General features: G+C 34.6%; 1 protein-coding gene across 4 annotated transcripts in view; it reads right to left on the reverse strand.

Annotated features, from left to right (window-relative positions):
- Positions 1-12,579, reverse strand: part of faf (ubiquitin carboxyl-terminal hydrolase-like faf) — a 1,099,079-nt gene that overhangs the window by 70,025 nt on the left and 1,016,475 nt on the right. For all 4 annotated transcript variants that reach the window (XM_090401226.1, XM_090401227.1, XM_090401224.1 and 1 more), the window contains one exon: positions 9,510-9,678. In XM_090401226.1, coding sequence (XP_090257352.1) covers positions 9,510-9,678 — 169 coding nt within the window. The remainder of the gene's footprint in view (positions 1-9,509; positions 9,679-12,579) is intronic.

The raw sequence follows: 12,579 nt of genomic DNA on the forward strand, positions 1-12,579 counted from the left end.
TTACCAACTGAGTCACCTTCCTCGTCTGCTCTTTATACTCCTCATGCAATTAATTCCTATCATTCTTCATATTGTGCTGCCTCCACAGTATCCTCTTCTTCAAATTTCATGCTTAATACCTTTATTAATCCATTTGACACCTACTTCATTCAGTTTTTTAACCTTTGGAATACATTCACACATCGATATTGTTAAATATCTTTTGATCAATTTCCATGCAGCATTTATCTCCCTCCTGCCTAGCACCTCATTCCATGCTATAGCTACAAGATGTCTCTTAGGTTTTTAATAATCACCAGACTTAAACTCTTGATCCTCATTTGCCTTCTTTACATACTACCCAAGATAACTGTCTCTTAACAAATTAATTTTCATTATTCCGAAATGCTATCTCTTTATTTCAATCTATACTGTCATAATTAAAATCACCCATAATAATCATTCTTCCCATTGTTCACTAACCAAAGTTGCTTATACATTTCTTCCCCTCCACACTCCCTGGCTTATAGCAGCATCTGACTAAATATCTCATCCTGTAAACCTCAACCTCACACCATATTGACTCAAAACCATTTCCATTATTTATATCTTGCATCTCCACTTTGTGCAGACATAATTCACATGCTATCATCAACAGTACATCCTCCATCCACCTCTTGTCCTTTGTATCCGCATGGAAAACATCATATCCTTCCATTTCTATATTCCTTTCAGGATATAATCCTTTTCCAAACATGAATAAATTCAATCAGTGAAACATTTCGTCTCTCTTATTCCTAATGTTCTTGGTGTTTGCAAATAAACACAGTACAGTCATACCCTGAAGTTACGTGGTAGGTGGGACCTACAAAAAGCGCGTAAGTCGAATTTGCGTAACTCGGGATATAATTTTGCATGTAATTTATATATACAAACATACAAAATATTAGTTAATTGGGACCAAAGGTTTACAAAAACACCTATTTTTTTTAAGAAATATAATCATAATTGTAGTTTTTCATACATAGAAAAATGAAAGTTATTTCTATGTCGATCGTTTCATAAAATCTAATAGATTCATCTGACGGCATAATGTGTTTTTCTTGCCATGCAAAATTTCTTCATAGCAAGCCAATGATTTTTTTATTCCTTGCCTTGTGGCTACAATTTGTTCCTTGTTAGAATCTATGTCTTCCAAAATCTGTAAACCTTTCTTTTATGATTGTTCTTACTGTGGATTCGTGTAGACCAAACTTCTTTGCTAGCTCACAAATTTTCATTCCACCTTCAAAATCCTTAATAATGTTGAGTTTTGTTTCCAAAGTCGATGTTTTTCTTTTCTTGCTAGCTATATCAGAATCGGACTTGCTTCTTTTGGATGACATTATTATTTTTTATGTGATAAAATTTGTATCAAGAACATAACATTAAACAATCGCAAGGTTTGTAGACTATAAAAATCGTGTATGAATGGAGAACACATGAAACACGTCAGTGATTGTTCACAGCATGTGCGACACTGGCGAATGCAGCCGGTGCCGGAAACATACGACTAGTGGTGAAGCGGAACGGGAATACGTACATATAAGAAACCGCCTAACTCCGGATTCACATAAGTCGGGGTATGTCTGTAATTCACTTTCAGGTTTATAACCAGTCCTGCCATTGCTACTAGAATGTTGCAAATGCCCCACACTAAAAACCATTCTCACCACTTATCCTATCTATCTCTTCAGACTCAACTATTTCATAAATTTGGGGTTTCTCCATTGTACATAACGAACAGCATGTTGCAGCACATTCTGGCGTAATGTGAGTAACGTGTAAGCAGTGAGTGTCGGTGAAGTTTAATTTTCCATATGAGTAAAGTGTCTGTCTTTTCATTATCGTAAGTCTAAATTTTGCTAATTTTTATTTTAAAGATTTACATTGGCCCAATAGAGGAAAAAAAGTACCAAAGAAAAGCAATTTCTTTGGAAATGAAAATTGCAATTTTAGATCGCTTAGCAAAAGGAGAGGGATCTACGGCGATTGGTAAACATTTTAATTTAATTTAAAATCTGTCATTTCTGGCACAAAACTAAGTGCCAAATTATCATCGTACTCAAGAGATGCTTTATTGGATAAAACAGAACAAGCACTCATAATTTGGATTGAAGAATTAACTCAAAGAAGAATTCCTTTAATTACCAAAAAGCTCTTCGGTTTTATGAACAGATGAAACAATTGGAGCCATGTACATCTGCTTCCCAGGCTGATAAAGAATTTTCAGTCAGCAAAGGATGGCTAACCGGGTTTTTAAAAAGGAATGCACTTTATAACGTGAAGATTACAGGTGAGGTTGCAGCAGCAGATGAAAAAGCAGCCGAACATTTTCAAGAGAAGTTAGTCAAAATTATTGAAGATGGTGGATATTGTCCCGATCAAGTGTTTACACTTGATCGCTGACGAAACAGGATTGTTTTGGAAAAAATTGCCTGGTCGAAAACTTACATTGCAAAGTCTGAGAAAAAAGCAAGTGGGTTTAAAGCAAGCAAAGATCGAGTAATGTTGTTACTTTGTAGCAATGCATCAGGGGGATCGAATGTTGAAACCCCCTCTTAGTAAATCGATCTCTAAGACCACGTGCTCTAAAAGGTAAAGATCTAAAACAGCTGCTGGTACATTGGATGGCTAATACAAAGGCCTGGGTCACAACTGCTGTATTTACTGAATGGTTCAATAATTGCTTTGTACCAGAAGTGGAAACATATATGAAGCAAAAAGCTCTTGATTTTAAAGTTTTAATAATTGTTGACAATGCACCAAGTCATCCACATTTAGAACATCCAAATATCAGGTAGTGTTTTTTCCACCCAATACAACAAGCATTATTCAGCCATTAGATCAAGGCATAATAGCTACATTTTAAAAACATATTACGTTAAGCACACTTTTCAATTTATATTGGATAAACTAGCAAATGAATCATTAACAGTAACTGACGTTTGAAAAAAATTTCTATTCTGGACTGTTTAAATTATGTTGCATCTGCTATTGTTGAAATAAGACCACAAACTTTAAATGCCTGCTGGAAAGCAGCTTGGCTTGGATGTGTTGCAAACAGTGCAACCATTCAAAAATCTACATTATCAGCTGAAATCATTACTTTGGCACATGAATTTGGTGGAGAAGGTTTGATACATTTAGAAAGAATGATGTAGACAAATTTCTTGTGGATAATGCCTTAAGTGATGATGATATTATTGGATATTGATTAACTTTAGATATCATCAAAGACCCAGAAAATGATAGTGAAGCAGAAGAAACACCTGTCCCCCTCACTGCAAATATAATTCAAGAAGCTTGAACTGTGCAATAAATTGAAAAATCATTTTCTTGTTAATGACACCAATTCAGAACAAGCCTTTAAATTCCAACGTGAGCTGAAGAACTGTATGTCTGGATATCGCGAGCTGCAAAAAATTAGTAAAATCATCATCGCAAAGTTTAATCATCGATTACATTGTCAGAAGAAAAAAATCAGCACAGAACAAGGGTAAAGCTAATTCTGTTTGTGAAGAACCATTGCCTTTACCATACAGATCTGATGAGCTAACTATCTCTTCTAGTAATGAAAGTGATTTTGCACCAGTTCGCAAACATTGCCGAATATTGTCTAATAGCGATGATAATTCTGATGAAAAAACGTAAAAAAAAATGTTACTTTTCAATATAATTAAATGAATAAAGTTTTAAGAGAAACTTTGGCATTCTTATTTTCCTGAATTTTTGTAAACTTTTTATGTGATTTTAAGTTTATTTTAATTCAATGCTTCGGTTTTATGCGGTTGCAGAAAATTATGGAACGTTATTCGCAATTTTTCAATGTAAGTTACATCTTTTTTTTGCAATTTTTTATATGCGGTTTTCTGTGGAACATATCTACTGCACAAAAAGAGACCCGATTGTACATCCCATTCCCATAGTGACCATCCTCATATACACATTCACAACTACTTCCAATATCCGTATCTTTACACTGTGTCTTCCTGTCCACTTTGACCCCCCCCCCCCATTTCACTGTCCACGATTTCTCCTATCGTTATCACTCACAGTACTACTACTATTCTCATTTACAATCACTTCAGTCTCACCAGTTCCTCTCTCCTGATTTTTCTATACTTCTTACATCCACTGCTCTCTTGCTCACATCATTCATTGTTCTTTCTCACAGCAACAGTCTCTCTAACTGACTCACACCAAATCCATTCACATACAACTTGTCACTTTTGTACACGTCCATCCTTGCCTCAAATGCATCTCAAACATTCACAAACTCCACTCCCTTCTCTTTACACAGCTCTGCTGATATACCATTTATGATCCCTGCTCTCCATTTCAACTCACCATTATCATAAATATGCTACACATCAACCACCATCCCATTCCAACCACATTGTTAATTTTTCACTCTCCTCAACAACCTCATGGTATCCATTCTTACATGCTCTTTATGTCAACAACCACCACCAGTTCGCTTGCTTGCTTGTCTGCTTCTTTTATAATGCATCAATTATCCTGCTAATTCTCTCACTCCTGAAAAATACACCTTATGGAATCTCTCATTTACCACACTTCTAATAATGGAATCACAATGCATTGCTATTCAATGAGAATTAGTAAACGAATATTTAGGCTTAGAATCTTAAAACCAGCCTATCTTAATGAATATGATTGTATTAAATTTCCCAACAATTTGGAAAAGGTTTCTTCTCAAGCCTCTCACCCAACATCTAAGGCTAGCTAACAGCACCCAAAAAGGGCACCCTTCATAGGACTTTAGTCTTTATTTATTCTATCTCATTTCTTCCACTTACTGTTTCTTGTTTTTGTGTGTGTTATTGCAATTTCAACATTGTATTCCGAAGATGTCTCTGTGACAGAGACGAAATACTGAATCAATTAAACCTGTTGTTTAATAATTTAGCTTAGTGTTATAAATTATTGTATTAAAGTGCAACATGAATGTAAACCAGCAACTATGCCAAAATACATGTTTACTAATTCTCATTGAATCAACAAAAAGGTTACATTTCTTCTGGCCACATTCCACAAGTTTGGCTAAAAAAGAATTGCTACCAAACTTTTATTCCATCTACAAACTTGCCATGAAATTAATAGTAGTGCCTAAGGGTCAAAGCCTTATGACTACAAGATCTCCACATTGCATTTAAGGAATGCAGAGAACTGACCGGGACTTCTGATCTAATGTCCAATCCTTACTTTCATGTGTCCTGTTGGTGGTATCCAGTAGGTACTGAACAAACAAGAATGGGCTGGCAATTTGGCACTTAGCTGACTAGATTGTACTCTCTATTGGCTTAAACCATAAATAATATAATGGTGCAACATGATGAGATTTCATGTGGGATGGGGCTTTGTTCAGTTAAACAAGGTCCCACTGTTTTTTTTTCAGAGAACAAGGGTGAGCAGAGAAAAGTCAGGTACTGAAACAGACTCAAGTTCAACATCTAGAAGAAGATGAACAAATCAAATATCAGAAGAACTCAAGATAGCAGCCATCAATATCAGGAGTATTAATGGAAAGGAAATCCAGCATGAATCCAGAAACATAGAAGTCAAAAACAGATGAGCTCTTATTAAATGATAAATATATAGGATGTTATATTCAGACAATAACAATCAAGGAAAAGGAGTAGCAATAGCATTCAATGCCAAACATGAAGATAAACTACTTCATTGGAAGGCAGTTTTCAGAAAGGTTATGTGGGCAAACTTCAAAATGAGGAAATAGATAATGAAATTTATTTGTGCCTATAGTCCAACAGAATGTTCTCCTTATGAAGAAGTAGAAGAATTTTTCAAGTTATTAGAGCAGGAAGTTGACATAAAGGAAATGGAAAAAGTAGTACTTGTTGGAGATGTAAACAGCAGAGAAGGAAATGACCCACAACAGATAGAAATGTTTGAAGAAAAGATTACAGCCAATAATAATGGTAAGTATCTGCTGGATTTCTGATCAGGACATGGACTAGTCATTACTAACATTCCAACATAAAGATGTGAATAAGTTCACATGGAGAGAAGACAAAAGAAATAAGAAAAGACTCATTGATTATGTTATTGTTGATAGTGATATCTTCATGCTGGTTCAGGATACAAGAATGTACAGAGGATTTGAAATTGGAAGTAACCATCACTTCCAATTTCACACTGTAAAGAATGATATGGAAAAAAAGGGGGCGGGGTTAAAGCTAATAATAATGGTATCTGCTGGATTTTTATCAGGACATGGAATCAAAGAATTAAAGAAAATAAATTAAAGAAATTACAAAGAATTAAAGAAAATAAATTAAAGAAATTGCAAAGAATTAAAGAAAATAAATTAAAGAAATTACAAAGAATTAAAGTTGAGCAGGTTTTACAGGTAAACTGTAGTCTCAGATACACAAGCATTACTGAAAAAAGAATGAAACAGTTTGAAAACAAGAACCAAACCTTGAATTCTCAGTAATTCTCTGAAGAAAACATTGCTTCAGCTAGAGAGGCATGTGCAAAGTTGTCTGCAAGTATAGAAAAATAAGAATGCCATGTCAGACAGAAAGTTAAAAACACAGTCAAGGAAAAGAAGAAAGCATACTTAAAGCTCCTAGCAAATAAGTCAGCAGATGACCTAAAAGAATATACACAAAAATCTAAGAGAGCTAAGCTACGTGTGAAAGTAGCTAAACAAAAGTCACTGGAAGACTTTGGTAAGAATATAGAAGGTAAATATCAGGAAGATGGCAAAATGTTCTGGATGCTATTGAGGAAGCTTAGAAATGGAGAAAAGAGTACTATAAAAGGAATCAGAGATGATAAAGGTGACATGAAAACTGAAGACATGGATAGTTTAGATGTCTGGACTGTTAAACTAATCAAGCAGTGATAGACCCATACTAGAAATTTTTAAACAGGAATGGAAAGAAAAGTACATATCAATATTTGAGGTAGAAAAACTGTTAAAAACTTTGAATGTAGGAAGGCAGCTGGAATAGATGACATTCGACCAGAGATGCTTAAATATGGAGGTATAAAAGTTTTGCAGTGGCTGAATAATTCAAAGTGCCTGGTGAGAGCTGTCATAGTTCCCATCCATAAAAAAGGAAATGTGAGAATTATAGAGGAGGAATGTGAGAATTATAGAGAAATTTCTCTACTAAGTGTTCCAGGTAAGATTTATGCAAGCATACTTGAAAAGAGGTTGAGAAACATTGTGGAAGAGAAACTGGGAGAGAAGAACCAGATTGATTCAGGCCAAAGAGAGGTTGTCAGGATCAGATTTTCACTTTACAACAAATAGTTAAGAAATCATGGGAATATGACAAGGATCTCAATGTAAGTTTTGTAGATCCAGAAATGCATATGACAATGTGTCCAGAGAAAAGCTTTTCAAAACATATGGGATAAATGTACGATTATACAGAGCAATACATAGTCTATATTTAAGTTGCCACTTATCAGTTAGAATTGAAGGGAAGATGATTTGATGTAATCATTGGAAAGCAAGGATGCACATCATCTAAACTCTTATTCACATCTATATAGCTCACATTATAAAGGAAAGTGGCATTAAACCTGATATGAAAATCAAAGATATCAAACGTAGCTCTCTGTATGCAGTTAATGTACTCCTAAGCACATCAAGTGCAAGTCTCCAGGATTCACTAATTAAATTGAATAACAGCTGTAACAAATTTGGCATGAAAATCAGCAATAAAATGACAAAAACTATGGACATTTCAGATATTTAGGCACAGCACAGTTTTTAGTGAAGATAGCAGGTTAAATCTGGAAATAGACAACAGAATAAGCAAAATTGGAATGGTGGGTAGACAGCTAAGTAAATTTATACTGAATAAGAGAGAAATTAGCCAAATTATCAACTAGCAGTATACAAGACTGTGTTCAAACCAATTTTAAGTTATGGATCAGAGAGTTGGGTTAGAAATAAAATATTTGATTAAAGACTAGAGACCACAGATAGGAGAGTTCTTAGAAAAATTATGGGCCTTAATTGATGGCATAATCATATTAAAAAGTAAGACATTAATAAGAAACTTGACATTATTTGCATACAAGAATGTGTGAGCAGGGGTAATCTAATGTAGTATGGTCACTTAAACAGAATGGGTGAGGAAAGGTTAGCAAAGCAGGTGTTTGATGCCAAGATGGCAGGAAAAAAGACCGAAAGGAAGATGGTCTAGGTGGATTGATTCGATCAGAAATGCCTTATAGGAACAAAATGTCAGATACGACAGTAGTGGAATGCTGACAAGTAATAGACTAATTTGAAAATTGTTGACAGGACATTAATAATAATGAAAACTTAATCATAAAGTGCTGTGATCGTAACCTGAACACCACTTAGGGATACATATCAGATAATTGATGATGATATTTAAAAGAGATATATTTACATCCTCCTCTTGTATGAATGTGACCCATAATAAGTTTGGGAAAATGCTAATTAGCTTCTAAGCCTAAAAGACTGTTATCCTGCCAATGTGCATAATAATGTAATGCAATGATAGAATTTTTTTTTTTTTTTTTGGGGGGGGGGGGGGGCTTTGTGAAATACAGCTGAAATTTATTCTAAAGAGTTTAAAATCTAAAAGTTTTCTACTGAAGAGTAATGAGTAAAAACTTCTTTTTAAAGAAGTTTAAGACAGATACCAAGTTTAAGTATTTTAGTTTTAATATACATATTTTTAATGTATAAAATAGTGTTCTGAAGTGGTTAAACAAGGTGATAGAATGATTTATCCATACTGAAGATAAAACATTCTACTATCCATTTTATTCATGAAAATCATTGCTGAAATGTCTGCGCGGTTAGCCTAGTGGCTTTGCGCTTCGCAACCATATGCCTGGGGAAGGAGTGTCCTGGGTTCGATTTCTGTCGTCGACGTGAGGAGCTTAAGGATCTTCCTCAGCCATAGCCAAGTTAGCCGTCTTGAGCGTGGACAGCAAGGTTTTTTCCCCCCCAGTTTATCTGGGGTTTTTCATCCTGCAAGCAGACAAACCGGCCTCGTGAACACACGGATCTACAGCCATAAATACTTAACCCCCCCATGAAGGGGCTCAACTCGCCCCAACAGGGACAGGGGAGAAAAGGGAGGAAACTCCATATGAATAAATAAAAATTGCTGAAATGGTGGGAAGGTTTATGACATGTCAGAAAAGATGCTGGATCTAGCTCCACTCTAAGAAATGGTTCAAATATAAACATTTGCAAGAGATCCTAGTTATTTAAATATTTTACCTGAAATCAAAATTCCCTGATAAATAGATAAAGTCTTAACTTTTTTTAAAACTATTACTTTTAACCCTGATTAATTTTATTGAACTGAAAGATAAACGTAAAAAAAAAATCAATTTGAATTTTTCATATTTTACAATTTAAAAAAAAAAATGACCTTCCCCAGGAAAGCATAAATAAGCTCAAATTAACTGCATTATTTAAAAAAATATGAAATTTTAATTACCTTTTAGAGCATTATGAATCCGATGTTTCTGCCAGCTATCTTCTAACACCAACATGTGTAATAAAAGATCAAGGTAAGGCCTTAATTCATAAGTGTAGGAATAAGCAATTTGCCAGAGGAGTTCGCTCAATACAATGGAGGAGAAATGTGGATTTTCCCAGCTACAGAACTGCAATTGAAATGCAAAAATTGTTTTATTAGCATAACAAAAAAAATAAAATTCTGTGTTCAGATATATCAAATGAACAATATATTAAGACAATAAATGAAAAAAAAATGACAAGTTTGGATAAGAAAATGTTCAAGCATACAAAATTTTCAAATTTTCAAGATAACATACTTAAAGACCCACATAAAAAAAAAAATTGCTTGAATTACAAAAATACAAATATAAACAATAAAATTACTAAAATTAATGGACTTTGTCCTACTAAATAAGACAATAAAAAATTCCTTTTATAAAAATTAAGATGAAAATTGATATTTTAGACAATAAACTAAACCAGAGATGGTTAAGGGCCAAAGCTGTATAACTGAGAGGAGACCTCAACATAGCCTTTAAATGCAGAGAATCGACCAGGGCTTCTGACCTAACGTCCAATCATCACCTTCTTGTGGTGCACCCTGTTAGGTTCAAACCAATTAGTAAACAAGTATTTAGGCATAGTTATTGGTTTACATTCATGTTGCAGTTTAATAGAATAATTTATAACACTAAGATAAATTATTAAACAACAGGTTTAATTGATTCAGTATTTCGTCTCAGTCACAGAGACATCTTCAGGAATACAATGTTGAAATCGCAATAATGCACATAAAAACAAGAAACATTAAGTGGAAGAAATGAGATAGAATAAATAAAGTTAAAGTCCTATGAACAGTGCCCTTTTTTGGGTGCTGGATACTGAACGAATGAGGATGGACTGGCAATTTGGGATTTAGCCGACCAAATTGTATTCTTATTGACTTAAGCCAGATTATAAAATGATGGTCCAACATAAAAGAATTTCATGCAGGCTGGAGTGTCGACTGGTTAAACAAGGCCCTCATTGTTTTCACAGGGAATTAGGGCAAACAGCGAAAAGTCAGCTACTGCAACAAATCCTGAAACACACCTCAACTCAACATCACCAGAGTTCAAGATCAGTTCTATCAACATAAGAAGCCTCAATGGCAAAGAAATGGAGCAAGCTGAGGAATTAGATAAGTACCAGATCGACATTATAGGGGTGACTGAAACAAAAAGACAAAATCTGGTGAGAATTTTTCTGAACAATAAATACAAAATGTTATATTCAGACAATGACAATCAAAGAAAAGAAGGAGTAGGCACAATATTCAACACTACATACAAGACTAATCTGCTTGAATGGTAGGCAGTCTCAAGTAGTGATGTGGGCAAATATGAGAATGGAGAACTGGACAATGAGACTTATTTGTGCCTATGGTCCCATAGAAAGTGCTACTAAGGTTTAGAAGTAGAGGAATTTTTTGAGGCTTTAGAGAAAGCAACTGACACAATGAAAAAGGAAAAGTTGGTCCTTGTTGGAGATCTAAATAGCAGAGTAGGAAATAATTATCAGACATACAAAAATATTTTGGGAAAATTTGGAGAAAAGAGCAAAGTTAATAATAATAGCAAATACTGTTGGATTTCTGCTGAGGACATGGACTGGTTATAACTAACACAAAATTCAAACAGAAAAATGTGCATAAATTCACATGGAGAGAAGAAGCAAGGAATAAGAAGAGTCCCATTGACTATGTTATTGTTGATAGGGATGTTTACTCAATGTTTCAGGACACTAAAGTGTACAGAGGATTTGAAATTAGAAGTGATCACCATTTAATCTTGAGCAGGATAAAATTGAATTTCATATTGAAAATAAGAACACGTATGAAGTTTTAAAGTGAAACTTGGGCATCTCTCAGATGTGAACTGGAGACTAAAATACACAAACGTTATTCAAGAAAAAATGAAAGAGTTTGAAATCAGATACCAAACCTTGGAGATTCAGTGGCAAATTGTGAAGAAAACATTGTTTGATTCAGCAAGATGCATGTGGTGAGGTTTTCTGCAATGATAAAAAAATCAGAACTCCATGGTAGACATAGGAAGTTAAACAGGCAGTGAAGTAAAAGAAGAGAGCATATCAAAAGTTCCTGGCAATTAAGTCAGCTTGTGCTCTTAGAGAATACAGAGAAAAATGTAAGAAACTAGCTAAACAAAAGTCATGGGAAGACTTTGATAAGAACACAGAAAATAAATAAATAAATATCAGGAAGGTGGCAAGATATTCTGGAGGCTGTTGAAAAGGCTCAAAAATGGTAGAAAGAGTGCTGTAAAAGGAATTAGAGATGATAAAGGTGACATGAAAACTAGTGAAAAAGATATCCTTGATGTATGGAGTGATTACTTTGACAAATTGCTCAATGAAACAATAAGTGACAACATAATAGTAAAAAACACTCAACAGGCATGCAATCAGGAATACACATATATGCTTGAAGTAGAAAAAGCCATCAAAGGCTTGAAATGTGGAAAGGCAGCTGGAATAGATGATATTCGACCAGAAATGCTCAAATATGGAGGTATAAAAGTCTTACAGCAACTGCACTGCATAGATGTTGAAAGTTTATTTTTCACTTGGTTAGAGTATAATAAATTTAGTTTAATCCTTTATCCAAGTGTGAGCAAACAAAGTTTGCGCCTGAAAGTATCTTCAGGACTGGGGGTAAGGAGGTACAACACCAGGGCAACTCGTTGCAAAGGTGGAGCAAGGTACCAACACTCCTGTCTCAGTATCTCCTATAATGCAAAACACATCTCCTTGCGGATATGTCTAAAGTTATGCATTAAGGGAAGGGACACTACCCAGACTAGTTTCGACCTTTATTGAGGTCTCTTCAGTGGGAGCCAGGCCCAAGCTGAGATACCAGGCAGAAGCATTCGCAGGTCATCTCTACCTATTATAAAGGATTAAACTAAATTTATTATACTCTAACCAAGTGAAAAATAAACTTTCAACATCTTTCTCTAAATCCAGAGTAATTTATTAAAAAAGGGTGG

The sequence above is a fragment of the Typopeltis vanoorti genome, chromosome 12 (assembly GCF_054136105.1).
Source record: "Typopeltis vanoorti isolate ZY-2024b chromosome 12, IOZ_Tvanoo_1.0, whole genome shotgun sequence".
NCBI lineage: Eukaryota > Metazoa > Arthropoda > Arachnida > Uropygi > Thelyphonidae > Typopeltis > Typopeltis vanoorti.